Raw genomic sequence first — 25377 nt, forward strand, 5'->3', positions numbered from 1 at the left:
GGCCCGGCCCCTATGGGCTGCCCCGGGCTCAGTCCCTCCCGTCGCACGAGCCGCCTGGGGCGGCGGCCTGCAGCTGCGTCGGTCGCGGGACAGATGCAAGTAGCTGGGGAGGGGGGTGTTTTTGGTCCGTTTGAGATGTCAGGGCAGTGGAGGAAAATGGCAACCGCGAGTGAGAACTGGGCCGAGGAGGTCCAGAGCTGCTCTTCGCTGCCCGCACCAGGCGGCTGCCGGGGCCCGACGCAGGCCCGGAGAGGGCGCGGGGGCGCATTAAAGGCACGGAGTCCTTCCGGCTGCCAGTCCGGGTGCGACCGGCGCGGGAAGCCCCGACGGGCCTGAGGCATTCCCCAGGCAGCCGCACCCCCGACCCCTCTCGCCAATGGGCGGGTCTCCAGGTGCTACCTACGGGACGCTGCAGCCACTGTCCTCCCTTTCCCACCCCCGTTTGTGATTACCCCGTCTCTAGGGCAGGAAGTCCCCACCATCCCCATAATTCATTTTTCTTTTTTCAGATTATATTAATCTCATTCTAAGCAAAGTCAGTTTTTCTTTTTAAAGCTTGCTCCATCTATCACTGCCTTCTCTAGCACTCATTATTTGGAGAAAGCAAGCAAGCTGTTGTCAAGCTGCTCTAAGCTGTACCTGGAAATTGACAGCAGCTGACATGTTTCATAAATTAACGTCCGTTTCCTCCCAATGGCATGCATTCTCTTGAGACTAAAGTCTTTTTGGCAAAGCTGTTGATTCTCAAAGGATGTTGTGAAGTGTGTAAAGTACACTTTGTAATCACAAATTTTAAAGCTGAAAGGGACCTTATAGAAAATGCAGTTCATCCCTCTCATTTTACAGATGAGGACACTAGGCCGAAAGGCTGTGCAGCGTGATCGAAGTCCCATACCTCTTTACTAACTGGACTTCAAGGCTCTAGATGCCTTGGTCGTTACGCTCCTCGCCGCAGCCGGAGTGCGGTGCCAGTTTAACCCCGGCACTGTAGAGACTATCTGCCAGAAGTGATTATGCTTGACTTGATTCCGGTTATTGAGAAATCAGACTTGGCTAGTGTGATGGCTCTGGTGTCTTAAGGAATGCAGTTGACTATTTCTAGGTGCAATAAGCTGCCTGTTAATGTACTTTGGGCTCAAAGCTTGTCGTCGTACCCCCCCCCCCAAATTCAGCCCTATTCTCTGCAAGAATAACCAAGATTTACAGTATTGGTTGCTTCCTTGGGTAAAGGCATCAAAGACCTCTTTACCAATCTGCATGTGCTTTAATTAAGTGTAAATTATTAATCCATTATCAGACATCAGCTCTTTAATAGGGAACAAAACACCGATGGGATAGGAAGCAGAATGGATGAGTTCTGATGGCTGGGAGGTTATCAGGAAGCAGTGGAGCATCACAGGGATGGTCAGCAAGAAAAGAGGAGGGGACCTCACATGACTTGCTACACCTTTTTTGCCCAGCCCTGCTCTGAATGTCTTGGAGGTAGTAGAGGGATTCTGCTCAGGTGTGGTCACTGTTTATTGAGTACCTGCAGTGGCTAGCTGCTTTCATAGATGAATTTTGAATACTTAGCAAAAAGGAGGTAGTATTGTCTCCATCTTACAAGCGAGGAAAGAGTCTCAGAGATTTACCTGGCTTCGATGATGCAGTCATTTGCAGTAGAGTTCAAGCCTAAATCACTTTATCTCCCAAGTCCGGTCAGTGCTCTTTTGCATTAGATCTTGCTACCATTTCTGGCCAGGAAGGGGATGAGAGAATCGCCTGTGGCTGATTTATTGGCGCCTGTGGTTGCCCAGAGAGGCTGAGCAGGACTTTCAGCTGCCCTCTATGCCTTAGAAAGTGGAGCTGTGTGCTTCCACCCTATCTCCTGAGGGGAATGCGAAGGAGCCAGGCTGTCTAGCTGGGGAGGAGGGGCCCAAGTGCCTTGGCCATAAATTACCCTGGCCAGGGCTGTGCTGGGAAGTGTTGCATAATGCCCTCCCCACCACTGAACCGAAGTGATTTATTTACTATGGTCCATAGATGGTGCTTGACCATCTTGTTAAAGAAAAACGTCTCCACTTTAGTAATAACAGGGCCAGAAAAAGCGTTGAGGGTTTTTTTCCCCTTGTCTTAAAAAGCAGCACAGGTGCTCTTATCTTGATAAATTATAAAGTATTTCTGCACCACTTCCTGTGCCCCCTTTCTGCTTATTTATTCCAAATTGCATGTGAACTTCAGTCTTTGAGAGAAGAATGCTAAGAAAAATACTGTTCCAGTTTATAGTCACCAGCACAGGCTATGGAGTCAGACATAGCTTTTGATCCCCACTTTATACTATTTGCTAGTTGCCTGTGCTAAGCCTAGGTTTTTTCCTCATCTGTAAAATGGAAATAAAAATAATACATATAGTCATGGTGAAGATTAAAAGAGATAATGTGCATAGAGCATTTAGCACAAGGCCTTGCACATACTATTTATTCTGTATAATAATAGCTATTGATAATAACTAAACAGTGTTTCCTCTAGGATAGAAGAGATATTGCTACTTGAACTTGCTTAGGGAAAGTGGAGGAAGTGGAAAGAAAGTAACAAACATCAGTTTCAGGATTTTTGGTTGAATTTATTAACACTTCTACTTTCCCTTTGCTAGTAGGAATTTTTTTTCTTTCTTTCTTTTTTTTTTAACCTTACCTGGAGAAAAAGTGTTTATAGCGTTAAGTTAGTTATTTTTGAAAATTTTCTAATTCATTTCTTCCCTGGTTACAAATCAGTCATACAACGACTTTTTGTTCCCCCTGAAAAACCCTAGGCACTTTAAGCAAAGGGTTTCATTAGACCATGTGGATAAGGTGTTTGTGGAACATTCCATGGCAAAGGAAGTAGTGGTTCACCTATATTCAGAAGTTATAATCATTCTTGTTTATACCGTATTCTAGGTGTGTACTAGCATTGTTGTTTTCCAGCTTTCTCCTGTCCTGTGAGTAGCTTATTCTTCTTTCAGAAATGCAGACTTTATTTTTTTAGCAGACTAAGAAGAATCTTTTCCTTTCCTTTACGGGGTTCTGGTATTTTTAAAGTCCGGTAGCAATTTGCCCTCACTGGTGTTAGCATTTTTGTTTGCCTGGTGTTGCGGCTTTATCAGGCATCCCACATGTTGTTTAGATGGGGATAGAGATGTAGTAGGCTGGCTGTGTCTGCCAACAGGCAGGAGGCCCCAAACTAACGTTTCCCTGTTCCGTTAAAGGTTTCTAGAGCATGACTGCTCTTCCTGTGTCATCTACCACGTCTGCTTCTTACCCTCTTCTCTTATACTCTCAGTGATTTTCATAAGCAAATGCCTAGAATTACTGCAGGTTTTACCTCACACAATAATTTTCAGATTTGGAATTTCCATGTCATTTTCAGATATTATGAAAATAGGTATAATGGTGTATGAGAGAGTTAAATACACCTCTTTTTCCTAAGTACTTTTTAAAAAGTTTGAAAATGTTGTGTTCCTCTTCTGCCCCCAATACCCATCCTACTAGTTTGGGAATATTTTTGTTTCTTAATCTGGCTAATATTTTAGTTTAAAGTTAAAATTAGAATTACAGTAGTTGATTTTTGTTCATTTAATGTAACTGGTATAATTCCCACATTTTGAGCACTTCTTGTGAAATTGCGTCATCTCTGTAACTTTAGTTTGTGAAATGGTCTCTAGGGTTTCCTTTGTCCCTTGTTCTTTTAATGCAGTGGTTCTTCATTGAGGCATTATATTAGAATCACCTGAGGAACTTAAAAAAGGATCTGTGCCTTACCCTCAGCAGTTCTGTTTGGGTTCATCTGGAGTAAGACTCAGGCATCAGTACAACTCTACATGGAAGGTTTTACCATGCAGTCAGCAGTTAGAGCCACTATTCTGGGGTAAAATGATTTCTGCAAACATTCTCTTGGTTATAAAACGTTACACCACCACAATCATGTGAAAGTACATTAAAAAGTTAAAATCCTTGTATAAAGTCTTATTATGTAGCACTTTGGATATTTCTGCTTTTACCTTTGTATTTATAGCCATGAGTAAGTATCTCAAAAAAGCTGTGCACATTCCTGGGCCGACTTTCCTGTCTCCATGTCTTAACAATAATTAATAATAAAGTCACAGTGGTGAGAACCACAAAGAAAATATCTAAGACTTTGTTTTCCAAAGAAACAGATGTCTTACTCCTTTTGTTTCTTCTTTTATTAAAGATTCTTTTAGCCTGCAAGAATGAAAAGCTGTGTATTGCAGGACATCATTCTGGCTACCATAGATCTGAGAGTCCAGTCTAACTATTATAATAGATTTTTTTAAATAAATAAAAATCAAAGATGTTGGATATCAAGCTAACTTTGAATTCAGCTAACATAGATACTAGTATTAAGCTGTACTAGCTTACTTAGTTTGAGCTAACCTAGAGTTACTGCAGTCTAGTAAGTAAACAAGGTTTTTGTAGTCTCTTAAATATCAGTGCTATTATTATAAATACCACTTTGATAACAGATAAAGCATTTTAAGATGTAGGACCGTTACATTTGGCTATAGTATTTGTAAGTATAATGATAGGTTATTTTTTTGCAACCTCTCTCACATTTCGAATTTCCACCAAAAATTCTCACATGTAACTTCTAAGATGTTTCTGTATACATAGGAAACTTTGGCTATTCCACATACTAAAGAAAATAAAATGAGTGGTCAAAAAATGATGAGCAAAGGCTATATAAAAAGCCTAGCTAGTAATCTGCAAAGTAAGTTACATTAGAAAAATGTTCTGAATAACTTTGTGATGTATTGGCTCTATTAACATGAGGTAAAATCTGGTTGTGCTGCCTTAACACATGAAAGGTCTATTATGCAAACAAATTTGGATGAACTTATATATGTGTGTGTGTGTGTGTGTGTGTGTGTGTGTGTGTGTGTGTATATATATATATATGACTTCTTTTTTTGTTAACAGATTTGAGTTTGTTTCATGTTATAAACTTGGAACATTTACCCCCTTATTTGATTCAATATATTTGCAAAGTCTGCCATCAGTATATATGTTGAAAGTTCTAGATGGGAATTTTGAAGAAAGGGCACTGAGTTTAAAGTCAGACTTGGGGGCTTCCCTGGTGGCGCAGTGGTTGAGAGTCTGCCTGCCAATGCAGGGGACACAGGTTCGAACCCTGGTCTGGGAGGATCCCACATGCTGTGGAGCAACTAGGCCCGTGAGCCTCAACTACTGAGCCTACGCGTCTGGATCCTGTGCTCCAAAACAAGAGAGGCCACGATAGTGAGAGGCCCGCGCACCGCGATGAGGAGTGGCCCCTGCTTGCCCCAACTAGAGAAAGGCCTCGCACAGAAACGAAGACCCAACACAGCCAAAAATAAATAAATAAATAAAGTCAGACTTGAACTGAAGTTCTACCAACACCATTTAACAGCTAGTTGTCTGACTTTGGGTACCTTTCCTGCCTTCTCTGAGCCTGTGGTTTCTTAAGCAGAAAATGGAAGTAATACAGTACCTGCTTCACTGCCTCATAGGATCAAAAAAAGATAGTGTAGGGCAGAGGTTCTCAAAGTGTGGTCCAAGGACCCCTTGAAGGTTCCTGAAACCCTTTCAGTGGGTTTACAAGTATCTCCCTTTTGCCAAGGCCAAATTCTCTTAATACATTTGAACCAAAACAACATGTGGCAACAAATTGATTGCAGAAGCAGAGAAAAGAACCCAGCTGTATTTTTTAAAGCCAGGTATTAAAGAGGATTGCAAAATATAAAGCAATGCCACCCTTCTCACTTAAAAAAAAAAAATTATTTTTTAGAATGTGTTATTTATATTAATATGGAATGGGTTTATTGTTATTTCAAATATATTAAAATTTTAAAAATTTCTCTTAATTCTGCATGTGGTAAATACTGATAAATATAATCCACATAACCAACAGTTCTTAACAGCCCTTAATACTTTTCTTAAGAGTGTAAATGGATCTTGAGACCAAAACTTTTTAGAACTGCTGATAAAGGGTGACGGCTGAGTTCCTATCAGGACGATTCTGCAAATAAAAATTATAAACTTGAAAAAAAGTTTTAAAAACGACCAGATGGCATTCGAGAGTGACAAAAAGCAAGCAGAAACTGGAATGAGGTCTACGCTTGGAAGAATGGAACAGCTGTGAATAATTTTCCATTTTTATGGCTTTTAGCCGGAGAGAAGGCCCCAGTTGGGGATGGCTGGCTAAAACTGTGATAATAACCTGTAGTCTTACTTGCTTGAAGAAAAGAGGATAGAGTTCAGAGTGACCACACAGGTAGAAAGCAAGGAGGAAAATCCTAGAAAGGATGTTGGGGGGAGACCCCAAATCCTGTATCTAAATTCAGCTTGGATCTCTTGCCAGCCCCTAAACGTATACTTGTGTTGAGCAGCCTCCAAACAGCACACCTAGCACTAAAAAAACTAAACCACGGGGAGGCAGAACTTGGAGTTTAAGTTCAGCCTGGTTAATTTGCAAAAAACAAAACAAAAACATCAGTACGCTTTAGAAGAGTATTACAGTACCTAGAGTCTTTAGTAATCACAGTGTCTAAGATATTATCCACAATGACTAGACATATGAAGAAACAGGAAACTGTCACCCTAATTAATGGAGATTGACCCCAAGATGACCCAGAGGTTGGATTTAGCTGAGAAGATTTAAAGCAGCTACTATAACTATGCTCAAGGATGTAAAGCAAAATAAGGTTGTAATGTGTGAACAGACTGGAAATCTCAGCAGAGAAGTAGATACTAAGAAAGAATGAGATGAAAATTTTAGTCCTGAAAATATATCTGAAATAAAGAATGGGTTAGATTAGGAATGACGGTGAACTTGAAGATAAGTAAATAGAAATGATCTCATCTGAAGCAGAAAGAGAAATTATTGTGTGTCAAAGTTCTCTATAAACTTCAACACTCTATATCAGCATCAGGGATTAATAGGTTTCTTTCGAGGCCTAAACTCACCTCTTCCCTCTGCATATGGACTGACTTCATAGTTTGTAAATCAGTGCCATCTAAGAGTACACTCAAATTCTCTGTCCTTACTGCAACCATCTGCTTTCCACCATCAGAAAAAGAGATTGCTTTTTTCTCCATGGCTGCCTGCTACACCTATACTTTTTAAATTAATTAATTAATTTATTTTTGTCTGTGTTGGGTCTTTGTTGCTGCGCGTGGGCTTTCTCTAGTTGCAGCGAGTGGGGGCTACTCTTTGTTGCAGAGCGTGGGCTTCTCATTGTGGTGGCTTCTCTTGTTGCGGAGCACAGGCTCTAGGCTTGCAGGCTTCAGTAGTTGTGGCATGTGCGCTCAGTAGTTGTGGCTCGTGGGCGCTAGAGCTCAGGCTCAGTAGTTGTGGCGCACGGGCTTAGTTGCTTTGTGGTATGTGGGATCTTCCCGGACCAGGACTCAAACCCGTGTCCCCTGCATTGGCAGGCGGATTCTTAACCACTGCGCCACCAGGGAAGTCCCTACACTTACACTTTTGATTGCATTCTTTCCGGCTTCTAGAGATTACACTCCTCTTCAGCTTGAAAGTCTTTGATCTGCAGTTTCCTCAATGTCCTGTTCTGTCTGTACCTACCCTTTATGACCTCTGCTTTCTGACATTCCCCTGCAGTCAGATATTTTGCTCTTGCTGCTTTCCCAGACTGTTGTCAGAGGTCACCAGAAACCTCTTGGTCAGCACACTTGGGGGTGTTTGTAATAGGCCTCATCCTGTGTTTCTTTGCAGCATTTTATACCATTGCCACCTCCTCCCACCAAGGTTCTTGCCTTTTCTTTATCTCTCTCAATGACAATATATTTTCTTATTTCTCTTCTTCTGTCTAGTTGTACTATTCTTGTCTTACAAGGATTTATTCTTAGCTCTTTCCCCCTCTTATTTCACTCAGTAGTCCCATCCAATCCTGGTGAGTTCAGCCTTGTTATTGCAGAGAATCTCCTTTCCAGTGCTGCCTGTTGTCTCCACTGGTAACTAAACATTTCTACTCAGATGTCCTAGAGTGGACACATCGAACTCACTGTGTCCAAAATGAAACTTCTCTCTTACCAAGCCAGTTTCTGTGCCTCTCCTCTGGCGTTCTGCTATGCTACCTTTGTATCAACCTAGCACATGGCAGTTACTCTGCAAATAGGACCCGAAGCAATGAATGAATTCTTGCAGTTACCCAAGCTGGAATTCCGAGACTCACTTTTGACTTGATCGTCTCTGTGGCTGTCCACATCCAGTCCTCTGCCAAGTCATGTCAGTCTCCATCTGGTATATCTTCTTGTATTCCTTTCTTCATTCCCACTGCTGTTATTTGTATATTGCAGAAGGCTACTTGCTGGTCTTTATTTCTCCATGCCTTTCCCTTGCTAATCTTTTATGTATATTGCTACTAGAGCAGTTTTGATTCCCAGGCCTAATGATGGTGATTTTACTCATTCTATTTTTTTCTGCCTGGAATGCTATGTTCACCTTCCGCCTGTTCATCGAAATCCAGTTCAAATGGATTATTTTTCATTGGGTTTCCTGTCATTTATCTCCCCCTCATAGTGTGTTCTCCAACTGCTGTTATTGGCACTTATCACTTACTTCATGTCATAGTTACTGTGTTTTATGTTTTGTCTCCCCTATTAGCCTATAATCTTGATTGCAACATCGTAATTTTTTTTCTGTCCCCGTGCCTTGTACAAGGCATGCTTTCAAATATTTTTTCTTTATTAAATTTCTCTTCACAAAATATTTGTTCGATAAGTGAATTTAACTGTTACTCATAGAACATTAACCACAGATTTTTGTATATGTGGCTTTTTAGTGTGCTATTTTCATTTCCACATGGTTCAACAGTTCACTATACTAATGCACTGTATGTATAAATATATATATATATATATATGGAACTGTTGAAAACATTTATGATCTGAGGGGGGTTTTTTGGAGACAGTTTGTAAGACTGGTTTAAGGTACTTCAATTTGAACCATTTTATTGAATCTAAGACATGTTTTCACATATTGAAATCTCCAACATAGAGTTTTATTTTGGTTTTTTAATCTCCTTATAAATTGGTGGTATTTTAGAATCAGGAAAATGGTAAATACAATAAATATTGACTTTTGGTTAATTGGCCTTTTGGAACAATACCCACAACCTGGATTTTCGTTTATATTCTTAGAAGATAGACTCAGGTCTCTGTAGGTTCTGTTATCTTATTTCTTATTTCATTGCTGCCTAAAAGCTTTTAAAATGAGATTGTATGGGAGAGTTTTGTTTTTTTACTCAGGGGGAGGAGTAAGGGAAACTACTATGTTTGAATTAGTAGGATTTTTAAAAGTAATGATGCCAAAAGCTCAGTTTCTCTGTACACTGGTGCCGAATCGAATCTTGGAGACAGAGTTTTGGGTGTAGTAGAAAAGGATAGCGTTATTACTTTGCCAGGCAAAGGGGGGACACAGTGGGCTCCTGCCTCTAAAAACTATGTATCCCAACTTGGAGAGGATACTGAGAAGTTTTATAGTAATGGTTCCAAGAGGGCATGATCAGCTCATGGACATTCTTCTGATGGGTTGGTGGTGAGGTAAGTAGGAGTCAGCAACATCAACCTTCAGGTTCCAGCTGGTCTGGGGTCTGCATGCTTGTGGGCAGCATACCATCGTTAATCTTAACTTCTCCCACCTGGAGGGGGTTTCAGTATCTCCAAACAGCTCAAAGATATTGTTGTGTGTATCCCTTGATGGGGAACCAAGACCTTGCACAAAGGCTGCACTATTGTTTCTATGACTGTTTATTTCTCTCTGGTCTAGCATCCCCTCCTTTCCCGAATTAACAACTGCTTTAATCTGCCTGTTGGAATTCAGGGAAGGTCATGGAGGCTGAATGAAAGCTATGTCTTGTAATCAAAGAAATGGGGGACACAGAAAGGCTTTGTGCCCAGGAACCCCACAGGGCCCTGCTCAGTATCGTAATGTATGAATGTAGAGTTAAAAGAAGCAAGTTGCAGGATTCCTAAAGTATAATATTATTTGTATAAAATTTTAAAACATGCAAAACAATACCAAACGTTCTTAAGGAATCTGAACACATGCAGTAAGAATGTGATAATGTACAGGAGAGTCATAAACACCAAAATCAATATGGTGGTTACCTTTGGAGGCAAGGTGGGTGGTGGGGTAGAGTGTGGGAGAGATGCCAGGGTGTCTCTACCCTGTTTGTAATGTTTACTTTTTGTGCCCAGGGGTGGGTGCTTGTTACCTTGTTCTCTTTACATACTGTCTGTCTGAAATATTTCAACATATTCAAACAGTATAGTTCCCCCCACCCTTAACTCTCTGCTCCCTAGTTTCCCTCCCAGAAGCAAAACTGGTTTCTTTGAACCTTTCCAGACATGTGTACATAAACAAGAATATATTTATGTGTAAATTCCCCCACCTTTAAAAATAAAATAACCACTCTACCACTTTTACATAAATAGTAGTCTTCTCTACACAGTTTTACATTTTGCTTTTTTTACTTACTATGTCTTGGATATTATTCCATATTAGTACATTATATATGTAGTTTTAATAAAAATAGATTTAACCTTTTATCAATAGTAATTGCCTTTATCTTTACCAATTATAATCTAGACTTTATCCACTAATAAGTATAAATGTTTGTTTTGCTGTGTCACATTTGCTTAAGCAGTAGGAAATCTGGGTTTGTCCCGGATTCTTCTTTGCAGGCTTCCCAGGGTGCTTGATGTGTGGACTGTTCCCTAGGCTCCTTCAGTTGATGAGTCGTGTTTTTTTCTGGGAGGTGGAGAGGGAGGACATTGGGGCTCTGGAGTCCAATGCCTGGGTTTGAATCCCCTGCTCTGCAACTTACGAGCAGTTTGATCTTGGGTCAGTTAACTCTCTGTGCTGATTGTTTCTTCATCTGTAAGATGCATTGAGTATTTCCTTTCTCATAGAGTTGAACTGAAAATTAAATGAGTGAAAAATGCCTGACACACAGGAAACAGTATAAACCATTGACTATTTTTATTATATTATCCACCACTCAGCATTTTGCTGCCCAAGCTACTGCCAGTCTCCAGACAGCTAAACCCACACTCTCATCACTGACCTCCTTAAGACTTTGGTCTCTCTGGTTAGTAGGAAAACTTCATTTCTTTTTTTAGGACCTGCTTTTTTAGAGGAGGTTCTCCCAGCACCCCAGGGATGCCCTTTATACCACAGCTGCCTTCTCTCTGCACAGTTGAGGTGGAGAAGGTGGAGGAAGGAGAAGGTGGCACAGCCTCCCACCTCCCAGAGCCCTCACGAATGTTCTTGCTGCTTTGCTCACACTAGACTTCTCCGCCAGAATTCTTTTGCATGTTCTTCCTCATGCGTGATATTTTCCCGTGAGACCAGTGGTCCCATCCTTCATTCTACTTCTTTGGGAACCTCCATGCTTGTATGTGTCTGAGTCCAGTTAAGGTCAGGGCTTAGGTTCTTTCCCATTGGGCTTCAGGCCCCATGTGAACCTGGGGATGTGGCTTGACATCTATTTTAAGGGCTCCTGTGACTGAAAATTTACCCAAACATTATATGATAGTTAGGAGGCCAGTGTCCCCTGAGCATAACAGAGGATCCCTAAGGAGCAGTGACAGCTCTAGCCCAGGCAGGACACACTGTAATGTTATTAACATTTATAGTCAACATTTGAATAGTAGTTTCCATTACAAGGTGCTTTACACATAAGTTATCTCATTTGGCCCTGAGGCAAGGATCAGTACCTCATTCCCATTTTTTTTTTTTTTTTTTTTTTTTTGCTGTGGGTTTGTCATATATGGCCTTTATTATGTTGAGGTAGGTTCCCTCTATGCCCACTTTCTGGAGAGTTTTTATCATAAATGCGTGTTGAATTTTGTCAAAAGCTTTTTCTGCATCTATTGAGATGATCATATGGTTTTTATTCTTCAATTTGTTAATATGGTGTATCACATTGATTGATTTGCGTATATTGAAGAATCCTTGCATCCCTGGGATAAATCCCACTTGATCGTGGTGTATGATCCTTTTAATGTGTTGTTGGATTCTGTTTGCTAGTATTTTGTTGAGGATTTTTGCATCTATATTCATCAGTGATATTGGTCTGTAATTTTCTTTTTTTGTAGTGTCTTTGTCTGGTTTTGGTATCAGGGTGATGGTGGCCTCATAGAATGAGTTTGGGAGTGTTCCTTCCTCTGCAATCTTTTGGAAGAGTTTGAGAAGGATGGGTGTTAGCTCTTCTCTAAATGTTTGATAGAATTCACCTGTGAAGCCATCTGGTCCTGGACTTTTGTTTGTTGGAAGATTTTTAATCACAGTTTCAATTTCATTACTTGTGATTGGTCTGTTCATATTTTCTGTTTCTTCCTGGTTCAGTCTTGGAAGGCTATACCTTTCTAAGAATTTGTCCATTTCTTCCAGGTTGTCCATTTTATTGGCATAAAGTTGCTTGTAGTAGTCTCTTAGGATGCTTTGTATTTCTGCGGTGTCTGTTGTAACTTCTCCTTTTTCATTTCTGATTTTATTGATTTGAGTCCTCTCCCTCTTTTTCTTGATGAGTCTGGCTAATGGCTTATCAATTTTGTTTATCTTCTCAAAGAACCAACTTTTAGTTTTATTGATCTTTGCTATTGTTTTCTTTGTTTCTATTTCATTTATTTCTGCTCTGATCTTTATGATTTCTTTCCTTCTGCTAACTTTGGGTTTTGTTTGTTCTTCTTTCTCTAGTTTCTTTAGGTGTAAGGTTAGATTGTTTACTTGAGATTTTTCTTGTTTCTTGAGGTAGGCTTGTATAGCTATAAACTTCCCTCTTAGAACCGCTTTTGCTGCATCCCATAGGTTTTGGGTCGTCGTGTTTTCATTGTCATTTGTCTCTAGGTATTTTTTGATTTCCTCTTTGATTTCTTCAGTGATCTCTTGGTTATTTAGTAACGTATTGTTTAGCCTCCATGTGTTTGTCTTTTTTACGTTTTTTTCCCTGTAATTCATTTCTAATCTCATAGCGTTGTGGTCAGAAAAGATGCTTGATATGATTTCAATTTTCTTAAATTTACTGAGGCTTGATTTGTGACCCAAGATGTGATCTATCCTGGAGAATGTTCCGTGCGCACTTGAGAAGAACGTGTAATCTGCTGTTTTTGGATGGAATGTCCTATATATATCAATTAAATCTATCTGGTCTATTGTGTCATTTAAAGCTTCTGTTTCCTTATTTATTTTCATTTTGGATGATCTGTCCATTGGTGTAAGTGAGGTGTTAAAGTCCCCCACTATTATTGTGTTACTGTCGATTTCCTCTTTTATAGCTGTTAGCAGTTGCCTTATGTATTGAGGTGCTCCTATGTTGGGTGCATATATATTTATAATTGTTATATCTTCTTCTTGGATTGATCCCTGGATCATTATGTAGTGTTCTTCCTTGTCTCTTGTAACATTCTTTATTTTAAAGTCTATTTTATCTGATATGAGTATAGCTACTCCAGCTTTCTTTTGATTTCCATTTGCATGGAATATCTTTTTCCATCCCCTCACTTTCAGTCTGTATGTGTCCCTAGGTCTAAAGTGGGTCTCTTGTAGACAGCATATATATGGGTCTTGTTTTTGTATCCACTCAGCCAGTCTATGTCTTTTGGTTGGGGCATTTAATCCATTCACGTTTAAGGTAATTATCGATATGTATGTTCCTATGACCATTTTCTTAATTGTTTTGGGTTTGTTTTTGTAGGTCCTTTACTTCTCTTGTGTTTCCCACTTAGAGAAGTTCCTTTAGCATTTGTTGTAGAGCTGGTTTGGTGGTGCTGAATTCTCTTAGCTTTTGCTTGTCTGTAAAGCTTTTGATTTCTCCATCAAATCTAAATGAGATCCTTGCCGGGTAGAGTAATCTTGGTTGTAGGTTCTTCCCTTTCATCACTTTAAGTATATCATGCCACTCCCTTCTGGCTTGCAGAGTTTCTGCTGAGAAATCAGCTGTTAGCCTTATGGGAGTTCCCTTGTATGTTATTTGTCGTTTTTCCCTTGCTGCTTTCAATAATTTTTCTTTGTCTTTAATTTTTGCCACTTTGATTACTATGTGTCTCGGCGTGTTTCTCCTTGGGTTTATCCTGTATGGGACTCTCTGCGCTTCCTGGACTTGGGTGGCTATTTCCTTTCCCATGCTAGGGAAGTTTTCGACTATAATCTCTTCAAATATTTTCTCTGGTCCTTTCTCTCTCTCTTCTCCTTCTGGGACCCCTATAATGCGAATGTTGTTGCGTTTAATGTTGTCCCAGAGGTCTCTTAGGCTGTCTTCGTTTTTTTTCATTCTTTTTTCTTTAGTCTGTTCCGCAGCAGTGAATTCCACCATTTTGTCTTCCAGGTCACTTATCCGTTCTTCTGCCTCAGTTATTCTGCTATTGATTCCTTCTAGTGTAGTTTTCATTTCAGTTATTGTATTGGTCATCTCTGTTTGTTTGTTCTTTAATTCTTCTAGGTCTTTGTTAATCATTTCTTGCATCTTCTCAATCTTTGCCTCCATTCTTATTCCGAGGTCCTGGATCATCTTCACTATCATTATTCTGAATTCTTTTTCTGGAAGGTTGCCTATCTCCACTTCATTTAGTTGTTTTTCTGGGGTTTTTTCTTGTTCCTTCATCTGGTACATAGCCCTCTGCCTTTTCATCTTCTCTATCTTTCTGTAACTGTGGTTTTTGGTCCACAGGCTGCAGGATTGTAGTTTTTCTTGCTTCTGCTGTCTGTCCTCTGGTGGTTGAGGCTATCTAAGAGGCTCGATGGGAGGCTCTGGTGGTGGGTAGAGCTGACTGTTGCTCCTCATTCCCATTTTTGCCAGTGAGGAAACTGAGGACTAGAAACTGTGGTTGCATAGATAAAAAAGGACAGACTTCCTTTCACGTCTTTGTCACCACACCAAGCCACCTTCTTACCAGATTTTAAAAAGGCCACATTTTATCATTTCAGCAGGGTTGAAATCAATTGTCATAATGGGGTATTTAATGTTAGCTAAGTTTGGGGTAAAATTAACAGTATTGAAAACTGTTGAATAATTTCATTTAAATTTAGGCCTCCTTGTATTCTGTAGGTTTGTGTGATCTATAGCCAACCTTGTAAAAAAAAAATCTATATTATCCTTTTTCAGAGCCACAATGGACACAGCTAGCCATAGCCTTGTCCTTCTGCAGCAGCTGAACATGCAGCGAGAATTTGGTTTTCTGTGTGATTGCACAGTTGCTATTGGAGATGTCTACTTCAAAGCCCACAGAGCAGTGCTTGCTGCTTTTTCTAACTATTTCAAGATGATATTTATTCACCAAACAAGGTAAGGATGTGCTTCTGTAAATCAGAAGAATTTTTGATACTGTGATATAGCTAAGCCTTATTATAATCTCATTTTGGGGATTCTTTGTTACGGGATCACCTTAGGAAATAATAAAAATTTGTAATTTTTTTACGCATCTGTCATTAAACTCTGTGTAGGGTCCATGGTAGAAGATAAGAATGAAAACAATAATGGCTAAAATCTGTTGAAGGCTTATAGCATAAACAAGCACTAAGCATTTATCTAATGTAAATTCTGTTATCCATACTTTTTTAGAGAAAAAGAAACTGTAACTGAGTTGTTCAGTAACTTGTCCATCTAGGATTATACAGCTGATATATTAAACTCAAATGCAAATCAGTGATCTTAATCACTAAGTCACTGATTTCTGTTCCATAACACTTTCACAGCAAGGTTTCAATGTCATAACTCTGCCCACTTTATATTCCGTATTACAGTTCAAATGTCGTTTGTTTCAAATATTTTTTCAAAAAGGTTTTTTTAAATTTAGATTACCCCAGCATGGGATATTAGGGAGGGGGCTATAAAGTGGTATCCAGATTCTGAGCTCTTGGAAAAAAATAGCTTTAATACCTCCTAGGTTAAAAGTGATGCAACACTGTATGATTTTTTAAAAGACCTTACATGGTGGCACTTCTCTGGCGGTCCAATGGTTAAGACTCTTTGCTTCCAGTGCAGGGGCCGTGGGTTCAATCCCTGGTCGGGAACTAAGATCACATGCCAGGTGGTGCAGCCAAAAAAAAAAAAAAAAAAAAGTTTATAGTCTAAGAGAGAGGTAATGCATGTAAAGAAAATAATTGCAGTGTAATTGATCTCTTTGTGCCTCAGTTTCCTTCTCTGTAAAACACTAGAATAATATACCCACCCCATGGTGTTGAGAAGATTAAATGGATTAATAATATTAAAATGCTTAGAACAGAGCTTTGCACTGTTAGCTGCTGCTATTAATAGTTACTGTGATGTCTATAATAGAACTGCTGCACAAGGTAGAGTGGAGTGTCAGCAGCCTTATTTTGAGAAGGTTGGAACAGGTTTTACAGAGGCTCTGAATGTTGAAGGATCAGGAGGAGTTTTTCAGATATTGTAGAGGAACGCAAAAAGTTACAGTTGCAGGCAAAGGGGAAAAATGCATGAAAACATATGCAGATATGAACCAGGCTAGCACATTCAGAAAATGGAGTAGATCAGAATGATTGGAATATATGACACAAAGGGGAGAGGAGGTTAGAGTCGGGGACAGGTCATGGGTAGTCTTTTCTGCCACGCAGAAGTTTCCTCTCTGACTTAAGTGTCAGTGTAGAAACTAGATTAGAAACACTACCTTCACATAAGCCTCATCTGAGAGCAGTGAGTTGGTTCAGCACTTAAAGCACCTATTGCGTACCAGGCACAATGCTAAACTAAATTCAGGCGATACAAAGGTAGCAGGCCTACTTTGTGGTATCTCTGTTGAGCAACTAAAAATCCTCAGTTAAAAGAGCTCTGTGCTGACATAAAAAACCCCTGCAACAGACCATGGCAGTGAGGTAAGAGTCACAGGTAAGAGTGAAACCCAAGAGGGAATCCTAAAACGTCAGGACTAAAGAAATGGATTGCCGGCATACTGACACTTGCTTTCTGATGTATTGACACAAACTTTTGCTTCAGGGAAGGTAAGTCCATCAACTGATTCCATTGTTCCTTGTCATCCAGCATTTCCCTCAGGTTGTTTTTATCCTAATTTTGCAGGGTGTTTCCTGATTTCTTGTTACACAGTTATTTCTATCTATTTTCTGAATTCTAGATTCATATGTGAAAATTGGGCTTGAGATTAATTTAAACCTTTTCAAAGTTACACTTGTATTCGTTTGCAATTTAAAGAGTAGATATATTAATACAGTTTGGAAGCCAAAATAAGGTTAGTGTGATTTAAATTCTAAATAGTACCAATTCCAATAGACGCTTTTAAAATTTTTAATTATTTTTTATTATGGTACAATGTATGTAAACATAAAATTTGCCATTTTAACCATTTCTATTTGTACAGTTCAGGGGCATTAATCACATTCACAGTGTTGTGCAGCCATCACCAGTATCTATTTCTAAAACTTTTTATCACCCCAGAAAGAAACTGTAGCCATTAAATAATAACTCCCCATTCTCTCCACCCCCAAGCTCCTGGTAACCTCTAATCTATTTTCTGTCTCTATGAATTTTCCTAATCTAGATGTTTCTTATAAGTGGCATCATATAAAATTTGTCCTGTTGTGTCTGGCTTATTTCACTTAGCATGTTTTCAGGGTTCATCCATTTTGTAACATATATCAGAACCTTATTCCTTTTTATGGCTGAATAACATTCCATTGTATGTATATACTGCATTTTGTTTATCCATTCATCTGCTGATGGGCACTTGGGTTGTTTCTAGCTTTTGGCTAATGTGAATAATGCTGTAATGAACATTGGTCTATAGGTATCTGTTTGAGTTCCCGATTTCAGTTCTTTTGGTTATATACCCAATAGACTGTTAAGTTCCTTAAGAGCAGGGTACCTATTTTATTCATCATTTTTCTACCCCCTGGCATGCAGTTTAAGTGCATATCACTTAGGAGTCACTAATTAAATGTTCAACTAATCAGAATATCTGTGTTTCTTAACTTCAGGCAGTAGATTGAATATATGAAGACTTGTAGTTGCGCCATAAAACTGGTATACAATGAAAATTTAAGCTTTTGTTGCTGAGTTTCATCAAGGCAGATTGCTAAGTTAGAACTTCTTAGGAAGAAACTGCTTTAGCCTAAGACTGTGTACTGTTAACTAAAAGGCCAACCGGGTTGTTTTATTCTGTGTGGGTCTGTTTTTTTGTTTTTAACAGTGAATGCATAAAAATACAACCAACTGACATCCAACCTGACATATTCAGCTATTTGTTGCACATTATGTACACGGGGAAAGGGCCAAAACAGATTGTGGATCATAGTCGTTTGGAGGAAGGGATTCGATTTCTTCACGCCGACTACCTTTCTCACATTGCGACTGAAATGAATCAAGTGTTCTCACCAGAGACTGTGCAGTCCTCAAATTTATATGGCATTCAGATCTCAACGACCCAAAAAACAGCTGTCAAACAAGGGCTGGAGGTCAAGGAAGCTCCTTCCAATAACAATGGAAATAGAGCTGCCGTCCAGGGTGACCACCCCCAGTTGCAGCTCTCTCTTGCTATTGGGCTGGATGATGGCACTGCAGACCAGCAGAGGGCCCATCCTGCTGCCCAGGCCTTGGAGGAGCACCAGAAGCCTCCCGTGTCCATCAAGCAGGAGAGATGTGACCCAGAATCTGTGATTTCCCAGAGCCATCCGTCACCCTCTTCAGAGGTGACAGGCCCCACTTCCACCGAAAGCGGTATCAAAATACACCTATGCCATTACTGTGGGGAACGTTTTGATTCCCGTAGTAATCTGAGACAACATCTCCATAACCACGTGTCTGGATCCCTCCCATTTGGTGTCCCTGCTTCCATTCTGGAAAGTAACGACCTTGGTGAAGTGCATCCACTTAATGAAAATAGCGAGGCTCTTGAATGCCGCAGGCTTAGCTCCTTCATTGTCAAGGATAATGAGCAGCAGCCTGACCACTCAAACCGGGGTACCACAGAGCCTTTGCAGATCAGTCAAGTGTCTTTGATCTCCAAAGACACTGAGCCAGTAGAATTAAACTGTAATTTTTCTTTTTCAAGGAAAAGAAAAATCAGCTGTACCATCTGTGGTCATAAATTTCTCCGAAAGAGCCAATTACTGGAGCACATGTATACACACAAAGGTAAATCTTACAGATATAACCGATGCCAAAGGTTTGGTAATACATTAGCCCAGAGATTTCAGCCATATTGTGACAGCTGGTCTGACGTACCCCTGAAAAGTTCTCGCTTGTCACAAGAACAGTTAGACTCATCTTGTGCCTTAGAGTCAGAACTCACACAAGAAAATGTGGATACTATCCTGGTTGAGTAGCAGTTTCTCCTTCAGGATTTTTGTATCAGTTCTGAAAAAGAAAACTCACATGCATTTTTAAATTCATAAATTATTTTTCTCCTCAAGTTCTATTGACTTTTTCTTTACCATTTATCCATAGTTTTAAGGTTGTATGTATTAGATCTTCTTATTGTGAGATATATTGATACATAGCTACTAAAATGTAACCTTCAATTAGGGCTGTGAACTTCTCATAAATTAAATCACAATTTAGAAATCAGAAATCAATATAGAAGTATGGAAGTTTTTCCAGGTTCTAGAATCTGTAAAATCAAATCGAATATGAAATAAGTGAAATCCTTTTTAAAGAATATTCTAGACTGTCACTTTTGGTTAATGTTCCACATGAATTAAGCCCTTATGAGGATTATTTTAAAATATTTTCTGCCATATAGGGAATTAATAGTTTTTAGTGCATAACTATATGTTATCATGTATAAAACATTTGTTTTAAGGCATAGCTATACCAAATCATGAGTAGTTTTAAATTACTTTTTACTTACTAGCTCTGCAACATCTTATGTGGCTTTATTTATTTATTTTTAACACTGAGCATACCTCATTTTCAATAAAAAATATTTAAAAGAGAGAAAGGGAGAAGAGTCAGAAACACACAAAAACTTAAAGAAACAGTAAGATACATACACATAGATAAGCATAGAAGCCCCTGGTGTTAGAGACAGAAATTCAGATAGATCTGTGTTGACTGACACCCTAGTGTTGTTATCTTAATCTAGAGTGTTTTCTTAAAGACCTTAAGGGAGTTTGAGATTTTTATGACCAGAAGTTTACATGAGCTTATGAGGTAAATGATAAAATACAAATTATCTTTCTATCCACAGTATCAGAAGATTTTATAGGCTACCTGGGTTGACATTAATTTTCTAATCATCACCCGAAAAGGTAATTTTTCAGTGGCACAATTTTAACTTTTTTCTGGTCCATAAAACCAGCAGAGTAGATATAGTCAGTGTCCTAGAACTATGTTTAAAATCCATGACAGCCTTCCCTCTGTGAATCAACTTAACTCCCTTTTATATTGGTGAAACTTACAAAGCTAAAATTCCAGAAAAATTAAAAGTGGTGGACTGAATGATAGACTCTCCTGCTCTGTGTAGCTGGGAAATAGCTGGTTAAACTTCACCACAGAGGATAGACCTAAATTGTTTCTGAGATGTTTAAATTTAAAATACTAGATAGTCAAGGATAACAAAAGAGAGAGGCTTCAGAACAGCCTTATCTTTTTTTGTATGCTGCCCTGCTAAATTCTAAACCTCACAGGTATTTTAGTAAATTTAGTAAATTTGGTTTGTGAAGCTTAGAATTTAACTACATACAGAAACTGTTTAATCTCCTTCCTGACTGCTCACTTCTTCGGGTATTTCCTGACATCACAGTTCCTCAACAGGATCCGAGTTCAGTCAGGAGGTAGCTCAAAGAGAAATCCAGCTCATTCTAAGGGCACAAAGGTTTTCTCTGGGTTATCAGTGAGTTAGGTGAATTATGAACTGATAAGTTTTTCTTAAGGAGTGAATGAAGAAAACCAGTGGGCATTGTCTAAGGTGGTTGAGTTTCTGTCCTAGACAAGGATGGGGAAGCCTTGTGGGGTCCGGGTTGACATGTGTTAAGAGCAAAATCTAAGTAGCTATTGATACAGAGTCAGTTGTATTGGGAGTAGTTAAAACAAATGTATTGCTCTTTAGTGTCAGAGCTTCATCTAATCTTATACTTAAATCATTTAAGTAATTATTCAAACTCATACTGTCCTCAAAGACTTCATCTCATAGGATGAACACAAATATTAACATTGATTTCATGTATCTTAGGCTATTCTAGATATATTCCCTAGCCTTCTTCAAGTAAAATCTTATTTTTCTCATTTAGATAAAAATTTTCCTGATTTTTCTCTTCTGTTTTCTTTCCTACTTGCTCAGTCATTAGTCATTGACACAAAAAAGTGTGTATAGCTAAAGGGTGGGAGTAAGTGTGCATATGAATTGTGGTGTAGGGCAGCAGTTCAGGGCAGAGTCTGGATGTGGCAAAAGTTTGCTTTTGGCTGACTGTCCATGATAGACAACATTAACTTAAAGCAGAGATATATCTACTTTTGTTGGGTGTTAAGAAAAGAGTGCTTAACTGTATTTTTATTCTTATTCATAAAGTTCCTTTTAATATTAGGAATTCAAAGCAGATGTTCTTTCCTTCATCTTCACAGTGTTCTGTCTGTAATAGGAAGTGGGAAAATGATTACTCCATTTTATAGGAAAAAATCCCAAAACTTGGGTTCCAGAGAGCCAGTGAATAGTGGTGTGGGGAATGACCCCAGTTTTATCTTTTTCATTCATTCAACAGGAATATTTTTAAAATAGCTGTTTTATGACTAACACTGTGCCCTGAGTGTATTTTTTTAAGACATGATTCCTCACTAAGAAAAATCTACCTTGTATAAAAAAGTCCTTCCAGCAAAACCCTGTAGTTTTGACTACATCATTTGTAAAATGGAGCTATTATTATCTTAGCCATATAGTATGGTTTGCATGATGATCACCAAACTCTTAAAACTGGAAATGCCGTGTACACCTTAATGTATTGGGCAAGTACTAGACAGACATTTCCCCTTTGGATCAGCTTAGAATTTTCCCTTCTTTCTAGATCCCACATATAGTTGTTCTCTGGAGGAAAACAGACTGTTTCAGTATTTGTCCTTATTAGCCTATTGTCAGAACTCAGTATCAGTGCAGTCTGCCTTATAAGAAAACGAAAATTTCTTGATTTATCTCTTGAGATTATTATCTCTTTCTCTGATTTTCTGATTTCCCATCTGTAAAGTGTCTATAAGCAATCCCTACCTCACAGGGGTGTTGTGAGGATTTGTATTAAAACTGTGTTAAGTTCTATCAGTATTATTGGTAAAAACCAACCATATAAAGAAAACTACATTCTACATGTTTTCTGCAGCTAAACCTATTAACTTTAGTATTCCAACTCATAAATTCTAGAATGTCTTAGAAGCAGTCATGTACTATTTAATACTCAATAATTAATTGGCAGAATTCTTATTTTTTGTTTACAAATACTCTAGAAACAGCAGTGTTGCTAGAATTCCTATTCTACCTACCATAGTTTAACCATCAGTATTTCTCTTCAGCCTTTAACAAGGAGGATATTAATTCTTTGGTGTTATTGGGAATGAAACCTTGCCAAGTTCAACTGTATTTAAAGTTCCCCCAAACATATTGTTTACATATAGGAAAAGGAACAAAAGCAATGGAGAAAATACCATTTTCATTTCTTTGATGTAGGTCATCTAAAAAGTAGATGGAGACCAGAAATGTAGCAGGGCGAATAACCGAGTAATTCATTATGTTTTGTCAAAATAGTAAGGCTTCACTTAAAACTGAAGGAAATACATATTAATCATGGAAGAAGATAGTCTGGAAAATGTATAATTCCACCGATGTTTATTTGCACAGGCTAATTCTTGATGTTGTAACTCAGATCCTTGAGAAGTACCATTTTTTTGTAGTAATTGAGGTAAAAATAGGCCATGTGAAGAATTTTCATAATGTAACTTGTATCTTTGTATGTTTTAAACTAAATGTAGCTCTATGGTATTTTATTATAAATTTTTGAATTCCTGAGAATGAAATCTGTACATTTTTATTCTTTGCTGTACTTCTGTGTTTGTATGGTTGGACTTTTTTGAAAACTGGTAAGATTATATAGTCCTATGCCTGGCTGTCTTAAATATAAGGAATTACAAACTGATTTTTGTCTTCAAGACCTGGAAGAATCCTTTGTGCTTCAGTGTATATCTGTGCCACACTTGATTAATTAGTAGATATTGCTCCAATGCAATTGATGTTAACTGTCATCAACTCTTCTATTTTGTGCCAAATAAAGTCATTTAGTCAGATTAAATAAAATATCGACTTAAAATACTTCAAAGAAACTTGTATTTCAAAAACCTGGACAAAAAAAAAAGGCAAAAGGGAATTCCTTGGCGGTACAGTGGTTAGGAGTCTGCACTTTCACTGCCGAAGGCCTGGGTTTGATCCCTGGTTGGGGAATTAAGATCGCACAAGCTGCACAGCATGGCCAAAAAAAAAGAAAAAAAACCCAAAAACTTGTACAATGAAAAAGGGCCCCTGAAGAAATCTTCAAAGTACTAGTAATAGTAACACATAATACAGGAGACTGAAATCAATAATATATTGTATGGTTAAACTCTTCCACCTAATGTATTGTGATTTTGCTTCAGAAACATTATTTCAGAAAGTTTCGTATTCTCCATTTGGAATGAAAACTGTGAATTTCATGTATTTTATCATGACAAATAAATTAATGTGACTTGATCATAAACAAAACCTTTTATTAGCTCAGCTTATAGAATGTGTTCTTATTTTACAGCAGTGTCTGCCAAATGTTGTCTTCCTAGTGTTGAGGTAAGTAGTCTCTGTACCAGATAACATTTTGGATGTGTGATGCAAAAATGCATCAGTGAGTCCGATTCTTACCAACCATAATCTGTGTTAACAGAAAAGTGGTGTCCTAATCAAGTGCTTTCCAACTGCCATTTCCGGAAAGAAAGGTAGTATGTAGTCATTTCCCAGAAGTTTCTTGCTTTGCTCCTTCCTTTCTTCCCTATTTTCTCTCTATCTCCTCCAGTAGCGTAATCTGCAACAGTGGTTCTTAGCCAGGACACATTAGTCAGGGTTCTCCAGAGAAACAGAACCACACTGCCTCTGTGTGTGTGTGTGTGTGTGTGTGTGTGTGTGTGTGTGAGAGAGAGAGAGAGAGAAAGATTGATTGATTGATTGATTATAAAGAATTGGCTCATGCAGATATGGAGGCCAAGTCCCAAGATCTACAGTTGGTAAGCTGGAAACCCAGGGAAGCCGATGGTGTAGTTCCAGTCCAAACTTTGCAGTTTGAGAATCACAAAGGCAGGAGAAGACCAATGTCCCAACTTAATAGGCAGAAGTTACCCTTACTCTCAGGAGGGTCAGCCTTTTTGTTCTATTCAGGCCTTCAACTGGTTGGACAAGGGCCACTCACATTAGAGAGGGCAGTCTACTTTACTCAGTCTACTGATTCAAATGTTAATCTCATCCAGAAACACAGACACATCCAGAATAATGTTTGACCAAATATCTGGGTATTCCATGGCCCAGTCAAGTTAGACACATAAATTTAACTATCACATGGGGTGATCCCCTTGCACCATGGTGACATTTGGCAATGTGGAGGTGTTTTGGGTTGTCACAACTGGGTGGGGGTAGGGGAAGGTTGCTGCTGGCATCTAGTGGGTAGAGAGACCGGGGGTGCTCTAAACATCTCACAGTGTAGAGTATAGGCCCCACAACAAAGAGTTTTCCAGCCCAAAATGTCAGTAGTGCCGAGATAGGCTACTCCTGGTCTAAAAGGGCAAAGTAAGTTTTGTGAGGATTGTCAAGAGCTAAAGGATACAAAACTTAAATTTAGCGATTTTTGCCCCAGTCATCTTTGACGTTAATACAGTTCTTATGGAGTATGAGATGTGTTTGTTCAGAATTAAATTTCTGTTTGTATTCACTTTTATGCCATCTTTTCAAAGGTACAAAGTGTGATTATTAAAAATCATAGATGTATTAAGCAACAAGACAGTTTTAAGTCTATTCATATAACCTTTGAGCTAAACAATTGTGTCTGTAATAAGGTCTCTCTGAAATTAAAATGTGATCATAGTTTGTAATTTGTGTAAATATTTAATCTGGCCAAAAGGTGGCACCAGTCTACCTTTTAAAAGTCTATTTTACATTATGCTCAAATTTGGCATCACTGTTTGCTTAATTCACATTTATTTAATACTTAGCTATTCCTGGATCTTGCTTCACTTTTATAGAGTCATGACTAATGAGAATCTTCCTTGAATCCCATAATATATTAGGTACTGAAATATATTGACATCCCTCTTTGATCAAGATGCTTCCAATTTACCTGTATAGCAGCAGATAACTTTTTAAAATATCACATTTAGTGTGCTTG

General features: G+C 38.7%; 1 protein-coding gene across 3 annotated transcripts in view; it reads left to right on the top strand.

The window, feature by feature from the left end:
• Nucleotides 1-23580, top strand: part of ZBTB25 (zinc finger and BTB domain containing 25) — a 23733-nt gene extending 153 nt beyond the window's left edge. The window contains exons 1-3 of one of the 3 annotated variants that reach the window (XM_068544204.1): nt 21-95; nt 15140-15319; nt 18195-23580. In XM_068544204.1, the coding sequence (XP_068400305.1) occupies nt 15147-15319; nt 18195-19329 (1308 nt within the window). In that variant the 5' untranslated portion in view covers nt 21-95; nt 15140-15146 and the 3' untranslated portion in view covers nt 19330-23580. Of the gene's footprint in view, nt 1-20; nt 96-11095; nt 11126-15139; nt 15320-18194 lie in introns of those variants that run through there. The other 2 variants (XM_068544213.1, XM_068544195.1) reach the window with 2 other exon arrangements.
• The last annotated feature ends 1797 nt before the right edge of the window (nt 23581-25377 follow it).

Source organism: Eschrichtius robustus, chromosome 1 (genome assembly GCF_028021215.1).
Source record: "Eschrichtius robustus isolate mEscRob2 chromosome 1, mEscRob2.pri, whole genome shotgun sequence".
Taxonomy (NCBI): domain Eukaryota; kingdom Metazoa; phylum Chordata; class Mammalia; order Artiodactyla; family Eschrichtiidae; genus Eschrichtius; species Eschrichtius robustus.